Below are 20,556 nucleotides of genomic sequence, written 5' to 3' on the forward strand. Positions count from 1 at the left end.
ATAAATCTCTACAGTGGCTGTATTTAAGGAATTTTCTTGATTAATGTGACACAGGCTTGATTGCCTACAAACAGGGCATACCTCCACACAGACATCAACAACAAAACATATTTCCACTCCAAGTCAGAACCTTTCCAACCCCATCTTCAAAATCCAAGACGGCTGCTTCATGCATCAACAGCAGTGAACGCTTCATGGGCAGAGGGGTTTTCGGTCATATTAAATTAGTTGTACAAACACTAACTTGTATCTCTGGACACACTGGTAGGGTCTGTTGCAGCTGTAATCAACCATTACTGCCAACCGAGAAATGCTCTGACCCAAGAGCTAAGGTCAGCATCAACAATACAGACAGGCTGATGTCTCATAGATACAGGCAAGGCTGAGGAGCATGTTAGAGGTTATTACATTTTCAGGCATTTGAGTTAAACAAAGCATAGGGCAGCAAAACGCTGACCTTGAAACCCAATTCATCCTGAGAGGGATAAAATCAATACGTCAGTCAGGCTCAAATTAACGGCTGCATCACACCAGCAAGCTGATAGTTTGATGTATTCCTCTATCCTCAATCTAATACAAATGTGAACTCTTTGCTAGAACTCACTGAGGCAGAAAATGTCTTATTATTGTTTGAATTCTTCTTATTCACAGAGTAGTTGCTGCAGTGAGAAGGTTGACCACACTGCACACAGCCTCCTCTGGTTACACCTGGTTGGCTCACATTCACCAGCTCCTCATGCGCTCCCTTCCCCGACATATTGACTGACACTTTCATGAACTGCCTGTGCATTAGCGGTCTTGACGAGCCGGAGGGGGAGACCAGGACCGCCCAGCTTTCTCATTCTCCTGTTACACACGACTGGCTGGCAGACAGGGAGAGGACACAGGATAGCCTGTTGATAGTGGATGGAGAATGAGCCTTGCTGATCTGAGAATGTGAGGAGAATGTCAGAGCAGTGGGGCAGACGTTCGCTGTGCCCAGAGGAGGCTGGTAAGAGGGTAAGAAGTTTTGAGAATGCAATCATCTTCGAGCTTGAAGGAGCTTTGAAGTGTGAAGATGGCCAGACAGTTTCAAATGTTATGTTTTTTGTCAAAAAAGCAGCAGCACAAAGGCAGTGGAACAATTTATCCATCACCAACGTGGATATTCGTTTATGTATATATCACATCCTACCTGGGTTAAAGTGCCACTCCTGTTCCTGTGAAGACGACACCAGCACTGCCAGTAGTGTGACCACAGTAACAGGAAACAGCTGCACACTTGGCAAAGCCATGACAGCAGCAACACACCTGGTTACCTGTCTGGAGAGACGCCGATGACCACAGGCATACCTGTGACAAAAAAAGAGACATGTTAGATTACATCAGGTTTAGAATTCTTGTTGGTGCCTCCTGAAAATCTTCAAATCAAATGGCTTTACTTTTACATGCACACAAGCAGCTCTAGCTTGAGGCTGCTGAGCTTGCAAGCTCCCCACCACCATCGATAACTCCTCTCTCAATCAAATCCTCTTATTCCAAAGCACGTTGCATGTCTCACAATCATTTGTTTCTCAATGTTTTCTATGCCAAGCTCAGCACTGGGCCAAGCCCCAGAGGAGTGAGAACATAGCCATATAACAAAGGCCACTCTCACAGGCTAATTTGTTTTTCTCTCTGGAACGAGCATGCCATGATACAATAATACTTTGCTGCAGTTAGAAAGGGTACAAACAGCTTGGTAATTGAGGATGGTATAATTAGCCATCCCCATTTACTCCCGGAGAATTTTGTTTCTTCTGCGTTTGTAATGCCAATCATTTCTCCAAATTACTGATTTCAGACCTAGTTTCCCTTAATAGGCTGGAGCATATTTTCAGCGCCTGGTTGGAGATGCTCATTTTGAATAAATAACAAACAGATGAAGCTATAACATGAAGGAAATGAAAGCCAATGAGTGGAAAAGGAACAAAAGGACAGATGTCAGTGTTTTAATTTAATGGGAACATGGTCTGTGACGGGCTAATAAATCACTTGGCTATTACTATAAAAAAACTTGAAAAATATTTGGAAGCTTAGAAGTTCCACATGACATCCACATTCTGATGCCAGTTAAATAGATGCACTGAGCTAAAACTAAGGCCATATTATACCCCATTATATACACCATACACATGCAGTGGTTATGTTGGCACTACTTTCTAGATTTAAGTCTAAAGGACACACAGACACCATATTCTTTACTTAAAGACTGATTTCAATACTTATTTGTCTATATATATGCAGACAAACTGTAACAGACATTCAAACAGTTTTTAGTTTTCCAGCACAGGCTCTGTGGGTGTCCTCATACATAATGCTAGTAGCAATGCAGAGACACAATTCTGGTTCCTCTCTGAAGACAGGATTAATGTCACATGAACCCGAAAGGACCCAAATGATGAAAACATAACACTTGCTGATTTTTTTGAAGGTTAGGAAATGGTTAATAAAAATAAAAATATGTTGATTGATTTATTTTTGTACTGCTGTTATAAGTGATGCTGCTTCTCTCACATCAAACGGTACCAAAAGCATCGCAAGTAATGGAGACTGACAACTGTAGCATGATAATCCTACAGGTGCAGCCTAATGTCAACAAAGAGGACAAGGGAACGTATCCATAAAGAAACACAAGGAATGGTGTCAATAAGCGAAAGTGAGGCAATATGTCAGCAGCAAATCTACTTCAAAAGTCATGTGTGAAAATATTTTGCGTTTGAGTTAAATGATCAGAGATATGTTAATGAAAAGCAAATGCCTGAATATAAACAAAGTCAGGAAGAAAACAATAAATAGAATAACACAGTGATAGCTTAACATTAACAAATGCTGTGAGCCGAGTACAGCAGTGTGTATGTATGTGTCTGTGTTATAAATTCAATCTCCTAATTGTCCTTTTGCATGATGAGAAAAGCACACAGTATAATCCTCCCATGAAGCTGCTGCTGAATTTATGTTTAGATTCCAGTAACTGCTTCACTGATGGATTTTTTGATGTGGTATCAAAGTGATATTGAAAAGTGCAGAGTTACATTTTACAGAACAAATAGTACAGAACACCAGATTTCTGCTATAGGAAAATCTGCTGTGAATTGTGTTCTGATACAGATTCTCCAAAATGTCTATAAAGTTTGAATCAATACTTTACAAAAATATTTTCAGCAAAAACCTTCAGGGGGGAAGGATTTACTGCAGGGCAAACAGATGCGTGAAGAAAAAATAAACACATTTTACAGCTCTAACCTCATGTGCATATTTTACTTTTGAGTGTCTCCGAATTAGACTTTCAGTGGTGAAACAAGGAGGAGGAAAGAAATCTCATGATAAGTGGAAGTCTGAAGAGGAAGTGACAGCTGGGAGAGACAGAGAGGCCAGCCTGTCTTCCCTGTAGACCCTCTGTGTTTCGGCTTCATCTGTGACTAGACTGGGACAGGCTGACAGCTGACACACAGCTGTAGTGACAGAAGATCGGAGGGTGGGTGAGGAGAGAGGGAGGGCGAAGGGAATGTATGGAAACAGAGTGGATAGTGGAGCTCAGGCACAACAGGGCGGAGACGGCAGAACAAGAGCAGCGATGACACGCGTACATGTGTGTGAGTATTTGGGAGGAGGGAGGGTGACTTATGGCCTTGCAGTGCATATGTGTGTGTGTGTGTGTACATGGGTGTGCATAGAGGAGATCTCAGGGAAAGCCAGCCAGTGCAGCTGTCCTGAATGGGAGACACAACGCAACCGATACATGAGGCATGTGTTCCAAGAAGAGAGGGAAACTGGAAGAGAAGGAGACGTTGTAGAAAAAAAAAGGTCCCTGCACATATGCCAGATGACAAAATGCTGAAATATGGGGCTTACTGAACTAAGCAGTGTGCAAAATCAGAGATGAGTATCTGATGACTGGCCCACCAATCCAAGGCAATCTCCATAACAATGTCCACATCACTGTTTTGTCAGCAAGGGGTTTTAAAAATCTGAGGGAGTAAACTTTCATCCAGCACACCGCAGAGAGGCATAAACAAGAGCAGAAAACCCAACCAGACAAATGTTTCGGCGAGCAGGAACAAAAGTGGCCACAGCCATCTGAGAACATTGTTGTTGGAAAAGTCAAGTGGTGTTGAACAGCTGTGGTTAGTGCTTTAGAGGGAGCGAGAAGGTCCTGCTGTGTTCTGGAGGAGGCAGCGCAGTGTGCAGCCCAATCTACACTCTCACATTCTGTCTCTGCTAATCCACGAGCAGGACTAATGAATACTTATGAGCAGCTGCTGTTTCTGCCCCACACAACAAAACCCAAGGACCGAGTCCAGAGCAGAGAGATGCAACTTTTTTAGTTAGCAGCAGCCATTGCATCATTACAGATAGTTTGCCAGCCTCTATAATTAGATTGCCTCAGTGAAAAGCTGGCAAGGCCGCCTTGGCTCTGGTGAGCGTCTTTTCTAGAGAGCCCCCGGTGTTGGACACTAATGTTAGCACTCGCTATTCTTTCCAGTTGTTTAATAAAGCCAGGCTAAATGTCAGCAGTGACCTGCAGGAATGTTCTGGTAATTTTGCAAGTTTTAGCCTATTAGCTGTGTCTGTATTACATCATGCTGATCATTTTAAAAATGATCAATCATAACTTCTACAAAATGTCTACATTCCAGACAGCCATTAGATTCAGTCTGTCATTACAGCATAAAAACAGAGCTGCACTGGCTTGAAACCTAAGAAAGGTCATCAATCACAGTCAATGCTGAGTGCATTTTTCTGTCACTTACATTACATTAAAAGTTTCACTTTGCATTTCACACTTTACTTCCTATTCATTTCTGAACAGCGCCGGTATGCCTGTTTGAAGCATGAGCAATTTTATATTCTTTTTTTGTATTATTAGACTACTTCTTACAGAAAAAACAACAGTACCCCATGAAACCGTGTGTAATTTGTGAGCTCCAGTACTCATAAAAGTAAAAAGTGCACCATTTGCGTTGCATGATAAGACTGCAGGCATGCTAGCATCCAGGCCTGGGGTGTGTCATCAGTCTGATGTGTTACAATATTCATCTATACAAGCATGTACCAGTCAGAGGCGGGGAATTTGATTCAGCACAGAAGCACTAACCTCATCTAGCTAAGCCAATGTAAACATCAAAGGGTAGATGGATGTCAGGCGGCAATCTGAGAAATGAAGTCCTCACACGAGTATCAAACATTACACTTCACTCCCTGACCTCTTTAGACTCCCAAGGCGAAATCAATCCAACTGCTTCAGAGCAAAACTAAATATGTGTACAGCCTGGTATGATAATAGTTTTGGTCTTTATAATAAGTTTCATTATGTGATCATTATGGGCAGGGTTTGGGCTTTGAGTGACAGGCGGGTACAGACTCCACTTGCACTCCAGCCTTTTGCTCAGTTGTTGAGATATTTCGCTCAACATCAACCTTGTGGTGGCAGAGGATGGAAATTCATCACCAAGGTCTGTAGATCAATTCAGATTAAAATGTAAAAGCAATCCCTTCAATAGATTAGATAGATATTTCAGTCAGGACAGAAGTAGTGGACACTCTGCTGCACGGCTAAAAGCCCCTTCTGTCATCTGTTTTAACAGAATATCTGAAAACGTCTGGTTTGTTTTGGAAATTGTTCAGGAATGATGTAATAACGTATGTAACATGGACCTCTTTCTTGTCCAGTCCACAATGTGTGAAGTCTCCAGTCTGGGCCAGATAGAGGGACACGCTGCCAGTAAAGACATGACTAATAGCCACTAGGGACACAGATAGGAGTGAGCTCTTTGTTTAGGATTTCCATCCGTGTGTGAGGAAGCTGGTTGTACGCACCACGTCCTGCGGAGAAGGAAGCCCAAATTAATCTTCAGTCTCCACAGCCCTTTGAAGGGTGAGACTGTGCCAGCCTCAAATACAAGGTCATTTGATGGCTTTCTTGAAAACAGACCTCCTTATGTGTGTGAAGTGCCGATTCCTGCGGGGCCACCGTCTTCTTGTTTTTACTGAAGACACGCTTCAGTTCACACAAAGAGGAGGCGTGAATTATCTGTACACATCCGTGCCTGCAGTGCTTTTATTTCCTCTCAGATTACTCTGGTTTAAATCCCAACATATTACTCAGCATAATAATTCAAAACACAGCTCAATACTCATGAAACAGGCAGAATACAGACCGGACACCATGATGCCGTTTGTGTTACTATTGTGTTAGTCATACAGTGGTCATCACATTATACAGCTATGTGTCAGAATATTAATCTATACAAGGACGTGCCAGTCATGACAGAGGAATCTGATTTTGCTGAGTTTGACCAGAGGAAACAGAAGTGAACAATGGATGAATCACTTGAATAGGGAGATGAAAGTCAAAGGGGAAGCTGGCCAAAGAAAAACAAATTCGACAGCGGCAACAAGAAAAGGAGAAAGTGCAGTATGTGACTAAAATAAGTGGTGAATCATGATTGTAAAAGGACAAATGTGTTCCAGGAATAGTTTAGCTGGCCTTAACATCAAGTGACTCATTTAGACAGCTCAGCTTTCACCCTACAAAATACCCAATTCAAAACACACCTTCCTAGTGGCAGCAGGGCAGCATCAGGAAGCAGTAATACAGCTCATAACAACAAGTCTAATACACAAGCCAATCCCAGCAGCTCATGAGCTGTGGCTCAGAGCAGGAACAGATAAAAAAATGAAAGCAATAAAGTTGAGTTCATTTGCAGCTACATAGGCTGAAAATCAGTCATAGCTTGGAAGCAGGTAGACCTGGACAATAAATACAGACGAGTTCCTGCATGTATGACAGCTGGAGAGACGATTAATGACTGATCAGCACAGCCTGCTTTGGCAAATGGAAATGCTTTCATCATCAGAAATGCAGGGGACAAATCAGCACACCATGCTTATGTCCACATTCTAGACGATCAACAAATGAGGTGTTTAGGTCATTTGTGTACTCACAGTACAGCATAAGTGTGAACATTAACATATAAACAGTGGGTGTGCAGGTGTCTGTACCGTATATATTCCACACAAGAACTTTACTATTGCTGGTGTTTATTGAACAGTTTTGAATAAAAATGTCCATTGTGTGGGCCATCAACACACACAATGTATCTATATCTGACTAAAATACATTATTTGGGATAGAAAAAACTCAGATTTAAGTGTTCTCATCACTTTTGTACCTGCAGGCTATGTCTCTTGCTTTTAAAGTCTATGCTATAGCTCACAGCACGTTTAAAATTTATGCAAGTGCAAAGTGAGGACTTATTTCTAACCCAGCACAGAAATTATTCCCAGCAATACAATCTTCACACATGAGCACCACTTTTATAATGTTTGAAGCCTACATACAATCACCACAAGTAAAAAGCTAATGCTAGGCTATAACCAAACTACAACATGGCCACCTGGTGTCAACATCACCACAACTAAGCTTAGACTCCATGACTGGCTTTATGGAGTTTAATACAGCGTTTAACAACTGCCGACTGCTGGCAACCAAAAAAAGGGCTATAAAGAGGGGTAAGTTGTATTAGAATAAAAAGTCTCTTGAGCCAGAATCTTTCCATGTACAGGCCTGCACTGCCTTACAAACACAATATTTAGCCTGGACCCCTTTTTAATTATAGCTCTGCTCCAATATTTTAGCGTCTGCAAAGGCAATCAAAAAGAAATAAGCCAAATCAAATACATAAACAGTGACAGCACACAGCCCAGGAGGAGGTGGATCGCCTCTATGATGTGCTCAGCGATGAGCAAGAACCAAAATAAATATGAGACGTTCTTTGAAATATGACAAATAGACACTGAAGGAAAGTGAAGAGTTGTTAGCACCTCTGGCGTTCAGTGTGATCTTCACTGTCTGTTTATTAGCAGCGTTGTGTGAATCACAGTGAAGTCTGTGCACGCAAAGGAAAAACACTCGATGATTTCTGCTGGGGAACAGGTTGTGACTGACAGCGACTGGAGCAGGAGTTCTGTTTATCAGGGCTTGAAGCCTCGTACATGTCAGTGCATGCAGTTGGACTGTCCTCAGCTCCTTTTTCTCTGCATAATCCATCAGGAATGAGCAGCACAATTACATTTCTTTTCTAGTTTCTAATAAATGTACGCTAATGAGCGGCTTGTCTCACTTCTGAAGCAAACTTCTCTGATGCCTTAAAAAGTCTTTACTGTGAGGACTGTGAGATTAGCTGTGAGTTTTGACCTTAGCTGAAGTGTGGGTGTTAAAAATCATAATGACACTCCAGCAGGTATGAGGTAGCATTAGTGTGTTAATATGACAGCAGAGTGCGTGAGGATCTCTGCTTCTGGTCCGACACAGGGGCTGCAGTCAGTGTGATGGCAAACCGCAGCCCAATTCCCTGAATTCAATTTGCACAGTCTCACTGCCACCTGTCAGAGAACAAGTGAGAAGCAAAAGGGGAGGATGGGGGTGAAAGGAGAAAGGAGAGGCATGTGACAGCAGAGTGCTACTCTCACAATGGGCAGAGAAAACAGCTCAGACTGAAACTCAGGCAGACGAATTTCAGGCAGGAAACTTTCCCGAAGTAATCCAACAAATCAGGGCTCAGAATGACAGAGTGAAGAAGCGTGGGACAAAAGCAACTATTTGGCCGCAAGAGATTCCAAATTATTCATCCTGTGAGCAGCTATTGAAAAGGGGAGAGGAGAGATGGAGGAAGAGAGAGAGAGAGAGGAGGTGATGGAGAGCAGCAGAAAGATCAGGTCAAACAAAAACGAGTTCACTGAGACTCAGCATTTTGAGTTCAAGTGAGAATAACAGTCCGCATAACCCAGCCCTCTAACAGACCTCTTCTTCTCCTCTTTTCTAATGAATGTCAGCCGAGAACAAAGTGAGAGTATTCCAGACATCTTTGGACATTTTATTGATTGGCTGAATGAAAAAAATAACCACACAGGAAAGCAAATTAGAAATCAACACTGTGGTGACCTGGTTAAAAAAACTCTGCTAAAACTCTCACACACAAACACTGCTCTGTTAAAAGCCCCAGGCACAGGCCGAAACCTCTATCACACACAGACCTCCTCCCTCCCCTCCCTCCCCTCCCTCTCAGCCTCCTAAAAAGAGCAAAATTACACATCACGCAACAGTTCCCTGATGCTAATGTGACAGACATGTTCAGCCTGCTCAGTGCGGCTGTCGGTGCAACTCAGATTCATCATACACCGGGAAGACATTGAAATTGAAGGTAACCTTTGATGTTTAACACAGTTTTCCTTCATGTTCCAACAAGGCTTCAAATGCACTTACTTCGCCAGGGGCCATTAGTAATTATTAGGGGTATACTAAGCCACAACAGGCACGGTGTGTGCCAGCAGTTCAGGCAAAAGCACCAGCCACAGTGTGAGGATTTCAACTGAGATAAGAAAAAAACTGCAAAGAAAGAAAGAAAGAAAGAGGCAGAGAACAGAGCGCCTACTGGCTTTTAAGCTGGTTTCCATCTTTTATGAGGTTTGTCTTCAAGAGCAGATAACTTCTACTTGCAGCATGATGTGATTTCACACTGTACTTTTGTAAATTAGATCATTACCAAGGGGAAAAAAACAAGTCTCCATGTTAAAATGTCCAACTTTACAGCCAACATGTTTACAGCCAGAGTGTGAGTCACTATTGAAAAATTGGAGTGGGCATTTTTTAAATATATTCAGCCATAAGGCTGCACATTTATGGACATGGCTGCTTTCAGTGACCGGTGGGCGGAGTCACAGGTTTCAAACTTTTAGTTTATGAGCTACATGCTCATGTCAGCTCCCCTCATTCTTCACCTTTTTGTCAACATTTGGCACCACAAGCTTTAAATTTAGTCCTCAGGAAACCGACAGTGTTTGTTCATTCACTGTGACCTATTTACCTTGAAGAAAAACAAGCGTGCAGCTGTGTGTGATGCTGGTTGATGCACATGCAGACACTGTACTGTACAATCAATGTAATGAGACTCAGCTTTCACTACTGTTAAAATATAGAGCGACCATCTTGGATTTTACACTTTCTTCAGTTGGATGCCAGAAATGCAGCAAAATCTACATCTGGACTGTCAAGTTGCATTGTGGGCAATGTAGGAATACACTAAAAAGAGACAGCATAGCGATGCTTTGATTGTACATCAAAGAGCAACTATCACTTCAACGCCAGATGAGAGTACTGTTTTAATGACAATATATTATTATTTCATGATATACAATATGTATTACAGTTGATCATGCAACTGACAGGTACTGCTATATTTCTGTATTCTCACCTTGTTAAACCCGTTAACACTGATGCTGGGACATTTTAACACATTTAAAATAGGCCACAAATTTCAGCAGCTTCCTGAGCTAAAGGGAGACATTAAAACCAAGCTGTGAAACACCTCATTGAGACACTGTGAGGAATTCTTTGAGGAAAACACTTAAATGTTTGCATACATCTAAGGATTGTATCTGAGCAGGGCACTCTTGAAGGAAAGAGGAAACAGATAAATACGGAGACTCAGAGGGACGTTAGCAGGAGGGAGGCTGAGGCTAAGATGGATGAGCAGAGGAGGAGGACGGGGATAAATGAAACATCCAATGCTGCTTCAAAGGGAATGTAGTGATGGAAGATGAAGATAAAGAAGAGATGGGGGGATCCGTGTTCCCTGTTAGATGTAGAGACAGATTGCCAGAATGATCAATTAGGGGATCAAAAGTATGCTGGATGTCAGGGAGGGATGGATGAATCAGTTGGATGAATCATTGCTGGAGGAAAGGGGGGGCTGATCTGAGGGAAGGTAGGACTTGAAGATGAAGATTCGTGAAGAAGAAATCAAACCGGTTTTAAAAACTCCCAGACAACTAAGACCCAGACCCAGCTTTGAAGTGTCACCACCTATTACACGATTAATTTGTCTGTCTAACAGTGTTGTGGAGCTCGCTCTGCATGTGACCACGTATTCAGCAAATGCAATTGAAAAGTCCAGCTGTCTAGACATGAGGGGAAATTGGTTTAGAAAAACAGGGTAGTGGATAGTGGAGTCTTTCCTTCAATTGGCTTCATTTCCCATTAGAGGGGGGCCATAGAAAGAAGAGGCAAGTAGCCGTGTCGTGCCTTTGGACTTAAATGAATTCTTCCACTGGCCTTCCTGCTCAGTCTGTTGGGAGCCAATTACAGCCAAACACAGACTTTCTGCCTAATACATGACCGCTGTGAGAAAAGACACAAAGAAGACTGTTCTTCTGGATGGAAAACACTATTATCATCATCATCAGTGTGCTCTTTCATGTGGTTAACTAGCCACATTAGCCTCGCTGCTATAAAGATCAGGCGACTGTGCAAAACATGCAATTCGGCCATTGTGAGGCCTGAGTTTGTGTCCACCTGCTTTTCAGGATGACCGACAACCAGAAACGCACAGTCACAAAAGCATGACTGGCTACACAACAATGGCCCACACAGAGAACAACAGACTGAGGTCAATGATCAACCAGAGGAGAAGAACCAGTGTTCCCATCACAGTCACTGCTTCTGCTCCACAGGCACGCATGAGTGTGTTTCAATCACAACACAAGAATAATGCAACACTGCTAAACCAAAGGTCTGTGTTTTTCAAGACTTTTTGTTGCTGAATGTAAAAAAAAAACATTTCTCAGACAATTTACTTTGCTCGGCATGCACAAATCTGGCATCTAATGTCACTGTGCCCTATAGAGTACAGTCTGCCCAACCATTTAAAGTGGTCTGTGTCTCTTTGTTGAACCGCTTTGAGGATAAAAAGCTCTTGCGGGACGCTGTGGGAGAGTGAACAGCCAAATGCCCATTAGACAAAGATCCAGCAGACATGTGCTTACTGTGAGGGAGCGTGCATCAACACTCAGGGATGCCTCTTCAATTTATTTCCAAGCCTTCACTACAGAGGCTGAGAGGGTGGGGCAGGGAGAAAAAATGGCCTTTTATTGCCTCTATCTATTGTCAGAAACCCCCCTAACAAACACTACCCCTCCCTGGGACTGCCTTCTCAGCCCCCTCCTGACCAACAAACTACCCACATCTTCTGTTTTCATGCGGTGGGAAAGGTGACTGCCCGCTGCACTGCACACCCACTGGAGTCCATTGTTAACTCCTCCATCAGGAACAGGCTGGCAGCAGAAACACATTTTCTCTCTCTCTCCATCCGTCATTCTGCCTCACAAACACACACAGACCAAAAAAAAGCTGAAATGTGCAGTTTTTGAGCATTTTCTTCTTTCTGCACTGCATCCAGTTGTCAGAAAATAGAATTTATTAGGTCTACACAACATGGCTGATCCTCTATCAACACCTGCAGTGATTTTTTTTCAGCTGCTCATCCCCTGAGTCTGAAATGTTTCCTGTATGGACCCAGGTCCTTCCACACCGGCCTGTTCTGATTTCCTGGTTTGGTTCTGGTTACTGATTAACTCCCCAATGGAGAAACAGCTCATTTAAGTCCAGAGGTGAGTGAAACCAGAGCTGAAGGCCTTATTGGGGGTCACAGGGTCAAGAGTTAGTGTGATGACCACCAGCTGAATGTGTGGAGGTCATCCTAAGACATTTTCTGGGCCATTTTTCAGGACTTTTAAAGCCTGACAGGACTTACTTTTGTTTACCCTTGTCACTGAGGTGCAATATAAAGCAATGAAATTAACAGACTGTGAAGAGAGGAATGCCAGGTGACAATTTAACCAAACAATCGTAGCAGTTTGGGAGTTAGACGGACAGAAAAATCCAAGTATAAAGGCGTAAAATCTCCATCTTTGCACAAACTCTTTGTGTTGTCTTTGCTGAGGACCCACATTTAGCACGTTGTTGGTCAGCGCAGATTGAAATAAGTGTAGACAGTGATGTCGACTGTCAGAATATTCCAGCTACGCGCATACCGCTGTGCATCTGACACACAAACGTGCAGGAAGACCGGGGCGCAACGTTACACCTCGTATGCGCTCCCCGAGAGTCCGTGGCCAGCTTCCAGAGAGCTGCAGCGCCCAGCTCACACCGAGACTCAAAGACGCCAAGCCACAGAGCGAGAGGCAGACAGACACACAGACACGCACATAGACAGACAGCTGAATATATCCGCGCTGCAATATTATTATAGCTGCTGATTATGGAGGGAAGCGGCCGGAGAAGACAGAGGAAACGCACGGAGGATAACTGCGCCAGGTACTCACCTAACAGGCAGCAGAAGTGAGCTGTGACAGCGGTCCAAACTTTGGGATGAACTCTGTGTTTGTTGAGCTCTGCCCTGAACAACACGCGTCCGCGGAATAATCCAAACTGAGCTCCGGGCAAGTTGCTGCGTTCAGTGAACGACCTCAGCCAAAAGTCAGAAACCAGCCAAACACTGCTGCGCTCCGGCTGGTGTTACACGCACGGCCTGTTTTCACTTCACACTCAGAGGTGGACTGTTCGAAAAGTTGTCTACAGTGAGGGAAACAGACGGCGGACTGTGCCTGCGCCTCGGTCCCCCCCTCTCTGAATCTGAGCCCCGGCTGCGCTGCGCTTCCACAGTCTGGGCTCCACTGACGGGCCAGCAGGCGCCACCAGGTGCTCATTTACATAACTGCACCGACTGTGTCCAATCACAGCAGCGAGCAAGGTGTCTGATTAAATATTCCAGCAGGCGCCTCGTCCAATCAGAGGCCGCGGTGGGAGGGCGCTGGTGTAAAATAAAATTCCAGTGTGAGGTGTTTGAGGGTGAAGGGAGTTCCATCCCCACAGCAGCGCAGAGGTTTGGGGGGATATGATGTGACACAGCAGCACACGAGATGGTTTCACCTGGTTAACCCTTTGTGTGTTGCTCTGCTGATTTTAGGCACAGTTTAATAATATAAACTTGTAAACTTCCTCTCAGCATCTGGCCTGGACCATTTTATATAGAGCCACGGCTCTCTGCCTTAGCATTTACCTCTGAGGGAAACTTTATTACAGAGTATTGGTGGTGTAACTGTATACTATTACTGCCCCAGGGCTGTAATGACTCAGATTGAAGGCTTTGCAGTAAAACACAGTGACTGAGCTAGAACCAGGACAGTTGTTGATATGGGACCCTGAGGCCAGGCGGGCGTGAGAGGGGAATTCATGTTTAAGAAGAGCCATGTGTGCATGTTTATGCTGAAAAACATCAAAAAATAGACTCAGACAGGCAGTGTGAAAAGTGCTGCACGAAGCAGTTACAGTATGTGTTGGTACTTGCCTGTCTGACTGAGAGGAGGGGAACTTTAGCTGCAGCTCAATCAGCAGCGAGGGACAATAAAGGTCATTTAACACACTCTGAGCTCCACCTTGGACAAACAAGGAAGGGGATACACTCTGCTGCCTGTATGTTGTGTGTCTGAGAGAGTTTATCAGATGAGGCAGCTTTATTAAGATGTCGATATGATTCAGAGGATTATTTACTCTAATGTTCACAATTTACCAACAAAGCGTATTTATAAAACATGAGTCAGAGTATTTCTGAATTTATGATAAAATACGAGCTGCACTTGTGTACAGAGTTTATGAATAGAGCTTTTCCCCACAGCATGCCTCCACACTCCCTCTCCACCTCTCTCTCCAACTTTCTGTGTGTTTACAAAGACTTCAGCTGGACTTTCATCAAGACTGGCCTCATTCTCTCTGCATTTCATTAACATTCTCTCATCGCTTTTTAATTTCCAGCTGAACCAAACCGAAATACTCCCGTTGAAGCTTTCTATTCTTTCTGCTCTCCATGAACGACACATCTTTTCTCTTTGTTAACCGCTGAATATCTGAGAGTTATTGTCCATGGCATGGCCAACAAAGTGTTTACTGACTCCCAGAAATGTATCCGGCTGATGAGTGCAGTAACTCTCCGCTCTTGTTACTTCACTCCCCTGAGCCCTTCCCTTCTTCTTTCAGTCCTTTCTTTCATGCACATCGTCCAACTGGCTCTGCTTTGTTCGTTGTCTGGGCAACTGCAAATCCCCTGGCAGAAATTATGACCTTTTTTCAGTATTATTTCCTCTCTACCCTGTGCTGCCTCTCTCCTCCTATTCTTTTTTTAAAGGGTCTCACTTTTTCTTTCCCCCTATTCTTCATATTTTCTTTTCTTCCCCTTTTCCCACAGAACACGCTCAGAACCTTCTGTAGAGTTTTGGTTTGTTGTCACTAAACACCCGTTTTTCTTTCCTCCCTCCTTCTCCCTTCTGAGTGAAAAGCAGCAGAGCATAAAAAGCAGGTCTGATCCTGTGAGGAATTCACACAGTGAGAGAGAGGACGAGTGAGGAAAAGAAACAGTTCAGGTTGTTCTGCACTCATGAGTCAGCAGGACAGGTGAGCACCTGGTAACATAAGAAAAGAAAGATAAAGAAAGTATGTTTTCTGAGAGAGAAAAAAACTGTCTTTCTTTTTTTAAAGGTTATTGCATTTTGTAGAAAATTACACTTTCATTCGAAGCGTCTATTCAGGAGAGGGTGACAGATGATCTATTGCCTGTCACCGTGAATATGCAGCTTGAATTTATTTCCCCTCTGACATTGCTTTAGTCCAAAAACACAAACATCTGAATTAGAAATGGAAGTGTTCAATGCAGGGGCATTTCATAAGACAACTCTCTCTCTCCCTCTCTCTCAGGCAGGCTGTCCACCCCCTGTTGTGGTCCGACAGCTGTGCAGGGCTGCAGGATTCAGACAACACACAGATCAGTTGCAGAATGTGAAGCTTGCAGTATGTTGGGAACCAGCGTAAAACCACATACCAAGCATTCTCCTCCCTGAGTCATCTCCGCCACTGTCTTTTTCACTGGGAATATCCAAAACCTATAAAATTGTAAGTCACTGAATCCTCCACAGACCCAGCGTTTATGACAAAATACCTCTTTTCTTCACGTGCTTGTGAGACCGCAGGTCTGTGTTTGGTTTAAACATACATGTATGCATGTGTGAGAGTGCGCCCATGTGTGTAAACGTGGGGCCGTACATGCACCTCTGTGTACCCCCCCCCCCTAATGTCTGTTTACTGTGACTTGTCTGTGCTCTGTCAGTATCAGTGTCACGGGCCCCGGGCAGGTTGTATTTGATTGGCCCCAGGAGAGGGTCTGGGACCGATAGAGGTGTCAGGGGTCGCAGGGTCAGCGTCTGCTCCAGGGGGAGGTTCCTCCGCCCGGGTGGGGTGGTGGTGGTTCATGGTGGGCGACGCCGGCCCTGGAGCTTTCCATTTAGGTGTTCAGAGAGGGAAACAGACATGTCAGCTCCTCTCACTTTCCATTTGTTCCTTATTGTCTATTTTTAGCGTGAAGATGTTCATTAAGAAGACAAAGAGATAGTGTTTATTCTCCTGTGGCCCGCAGCTTGAGTTATTGTGATTTTAATGGGCTGTTGTCATTGAGATATTTCAGTCTGCCATCCCTGTAGCTGTGCTGCTAATGCCTCCTCATGTGTTTGAATTTTATGTTTTTAATAGTTTCATAAGAGAAAATACTGTTCTGTCTTGTTCTGGAAGTGAAAACATTGTTTACACTTCTCAAAAACCTTCAACAGATGAAGTGTTTTTGTCTAGCAGCTTCTCTCAGACATACCCAAGTATCTGCTGGATAAATGGGTTCCTGCCTGGAGTGTCCTTGTGATCGTGCAGCTGGATGTGTATGTGTATGTATGTGTGATGAGCTCAGTGTTGTGTGGGGGGGGGGGGGGGATGTAAGAGGGGAGGAGAGAGGTGGGATTGTTGAGCATGGCAGGGTGGGGGGTTCCAGATGACCCCTCACATGGTCATAATCTCAGGAGACCCTCTCAGCTGTAGCTGTGCACTTGTGCCTCCCACTCCTCATTTCTGGAGGTGGTGGTGGTTAAGGGTGAAGGGGGGGGGGTGCTTTAAGCTCTTTTTGAGTGTCATGTTTCTCCCCCCTCTTAGAAATCCCCTGCTATTCATCTGTGCACACACACACATCTGACAGCGTGGAGGGCTGCAGCCTGTGCTATGGCATTTGGGAGGCTCTTCTACAACTGTTCCCCTCTGTTCAAACTGTCACTGCAGGATTTTACTTCCCTTTCCTTCTCCTCCTAGCCTCACCTGTCTCAATGAATGGCCACCCTTTCTGCTCCCACAGTGCTTATAGGAAATTATTTGTTTATGTGGGAATTTTCTTTGTTATGCGGAATTTCCTTTGTCTGCCACTCCACCCTTTACCATCACCATGTTCCCACACTCCTGATCTGTAGTTCAGACAGTAGTTTAACTTGGCTCAGCATCTGTGTCTGAGTCTGCACATTAAGACATATAATCATAGCTATCCTTTAATTATTTGAATCAATATTCAAATAGGCTTAACCCCAGGGGAGAAACAAAACAGATAATTCACCAGAGTCATTTCAAACACCACGCCTGAGGTCATTATCGCCATGGTAACCCACCTCCAATCCGTCCCCGCCCTGTTTTAAAACTTTGAGCCGCGCTGTTGCTGGCTTCTTCCAGTGAGAGTGAATGTTGTGGCGGACAGAGAGACGGGGATGGGATGGGAAGGGGGGGGGGGGGGGTTGTGGGGGTGTGGGGAGGACTTGGAGGGGTGCGAATGAGTGCCATTGCATTGGAGTGAGAGGTGGAGCTAAAAATACCTATTGACACATGGGCTCCAACTCACAAGCAGGGTCACAGACAAACACACAAGCCAAAGAGGTCTCATTCATGCATTACCGGGCACACACACACACACACACACACACACACACACACACACACACACACACACACACACACACACCACAAGAAGAGCAGAGGCATTCACATACACTCACACACTCAACACAGCAATTTAATTAAATACAGTATTAGTGGACTATAAAATACTGAGTCCCTCCTGGTTTGCTTTGGCAGCTCTGTGTGTTTTAGAGAGACAGAGAGAAGACTCTCGAGCACAGGACCTCTGAGCAAACAAACCAGCTGCTATATTGTGACCCTCTACAGGAAGAATATGGGAACACTGCTCTGTATGGTAATGAATGCCTTTACCTTATTCTGACATACTGCTGGGATAGTTTGCCAAGTATTGATCAACAAACAGACACTAACTGCCAGGCTTTTCTTTACTGTGTACACTGGTGTGACAAACAGATAGGTAGTTGAATCTACGTTTTACAGTCTGCACACTGAAACATCTTATGAAGACAACACGTGTCAGCAGCATTTTGCAAACTAAAAGTTCACTTTTTTGTTGTTGTTTCCACATCTCAGGGAGGTAAGAAGAACTATTTTTTTCTATTTACAGAAGGCTTTTAGCTGACCCTCACGTCATGTTTTTTAATTACAATAGAAATGAACAGACTCTGGAAATCTGTTGCTATTTTATGCATAAAAATGTTCAGTAGTCTGATCTAATGTCTGCTGGTGTGACTGGATTATCTTCCATAATTCAATAAAAATGATTAAGACATGTGTTACATGTGTTGTTATTTTGCCATTACATAACAGACCAGACAGACAGGGCCCAGCAATCCACCTGTTTGCAAAGGTGACCCCAGAGCAAGCTGAGCATCACTGCTTCAGTGTGTAAGAAATGATGTTGTGTGTTGTTGCAGCTTGAGATGAAGACAGCAATAAATATGACAGCTCATTATAAATTCAATGAATGCCATTCTTCATTCTCCTTGTTTTTAATTGTAAAACATTGAATAATGTTATTTGTTTGAGTCTTAAACAGTAAGCAAGAATAACTAGTTACAGTGGTGTATTGTGTAGTTTTATGTACAGTACTGGAATACATGGTTATCTTACACCACTGCAGGCATTAGGAGTGGAAACCAGGCCTGGTCACCCCCCACAGCGCTGAAACAGCACCAGGACGCCGACTGAGGAGGACAACTGCCCAAGCTGTAAATCAGTGTGTGTGTGTGAGTGTGATCAGTACAAAGAGAGAGAGAAAGAGTGTCTCTGTGTGGTCTCTGTTGGAATAGTCTGCATGAGTGTGCAAAATCTCTTGTTTAAGGGACACTCTTTACACACACACACACACACACACACACACAGACAGACACACAGACACACACACACACTTAAAGAGACACTTTTTCATAGTGGACAAATTTTGTTTGTTTGTTATGATAGTGTATTCCACAACTTTTAACTGACACACACACACAGACACACAGATACACACACACACATACACACACACACACAGAATAGTTTGTATCTGACCTTTTTCTGCAGGGTGACATAGCTGTGATATCATGTAACACACACTATTAGCACCAAAAATGAGCCTGTGTACAATCATCAGCTGCACCTGACGATTAACAGCAGTGGTTCTACTGCTGGCTCTGAAAGCCCTCTAGTGACCACAGAGGTGTACCTGCCAGCTGACATATAGCACTATAATTTACTGTAATGTGACTCACTGCAGTTTGACTGTTTCTACAGAGCCACATTTGATTTTTTTAGTATTTGTCTTTAAAGCGAACACAAACACACATTCACTCTCGGCCTCACCTGTGTGCGTCTACACTGCCCAAGGGAGAGTATAAAACCAGGCTAATGGATTTTTCTGCTCTGCTTTTGCTCCAGAGCTCATATGAAACCAATTCATTACTCCCCAGTCTCACCCACATGTTAGCCGGGATCACACAGGGAACAGGAACGGGGCAGACTGGAGAAGGCGATGGTGGGGGAGAGGACAAGCGTCCCCACAACAACCTGATGGCGTCATGAGAAAGTGTTCCAAAACAGAGAAAAGATAAAATTCAAACCTCATGGGTATTATTGGCGTGACATTTAACACAGCAGAATGTAATTAACAGTTTGATTTATGGTGTCATGCACTAGTAAATCTGTGGTCTCTGCCTGGCTATAATTACTGCCATGCAGGTTTTTTGAGGGCCACAACATAGTTAAAGCTCTGACGGGAAAATTAAGCAGCTCATGGCTCCGGCAACAATTCCACATGATTCCTCTCCTCCCCTCTCTGAGTTTATCTAGTCAGCAAATAGCTTCTCTGAGCACCACACAAGTTGGCACTGAATTCAAATTACTCAAAATGAGAGGCTTTTCCATCCACATTCAACCCGTAAATAATGATTATGGCAACTCTCAGTGGTGGTTACAGTATCATCATACTGTCTTCATGCTTGTGCATGAATGGTGCCCAATGGGTCACGATAAACATAATGAGATAATAGCTGCAGCAGGATTTATTCTGACAGAAGGTCAGGAGAGGTGTCAAGAGCGTGAATAATCTGACAAACTGTCAATACCACATACTGACAGAGATATACAGGACTCCATCGGGACGTAAATCTAAAGGTTCTTAATTTTTATAGGATGGAAATCATTATATTAGAAGCCATCAGATGTGAATTTATTCCATATGGTTCACAGTTAATTAAAAGAAGTGCTGCAGTGGCCAATGCACAGAGTTGTGTTTTATTGTTCCTCCACAGCATATCCCTCATTACATGTGGTCATGTAAGACACACAGAGGAATGAAACCGAACATTTGAAGCGCTTTGATAAAGAAACATCACTGTAATAAAAGAATCCACTGCAGCATCTCTTCAAGAGACTCACTCTTCAGGGGATCAGACAGCTCAGACAGT

At 43.8% G+C, this 20,556-nt stretch overlaps 1 protein-coding gene across 4 annotated transcripts in view; it reads right to left on the minus strand.

Annotated features, from left to right (window-relative positions):
• Nucleotides 1-13,522, minus strand: part of ddr1 (discoidin domain receptor tyrosine kinase 1) — a 36,671-nt gene extending 23,149 nt beyond the window's left edge. For all 4 annotated transcript variants that reach the window (XM_028424396.1, XM_028424397.1, XM_028424395.1 and 1 more), the window contains exons 1-2: nt 13,183-13,522; nt 1,175-1,332 (exon numbers count right to left, since the gene is read on the minus strand). In XM_028424396.1, the coding sequence (XP_028280197.1) occupies nt 1,175-1,274 (100 nt within the window). In that variant the 5' untranslated portion in view covers nt 1,275-1,332; nt 13,183-13,522. The remainder of the gene's footprint in view (nt 1-1,174; nt 1,333-13,182) is intronic.
• Nucleotides 13,523-20,556: the final 7,034 nt, after the last annotated feature.

Source organism: Parambassis ranga, chromosome 16, assembly GCF_900634625.1.
Source record: "Parambassis ranga chromosome 16, fParRan2.1, whole genome shotgun sequence".
Taxonomy (NCBI): Eukaryota; Metazoa; Chordata; class Actinopteri; family Ambassidae; genus Parambassis; species Parambassis ranga.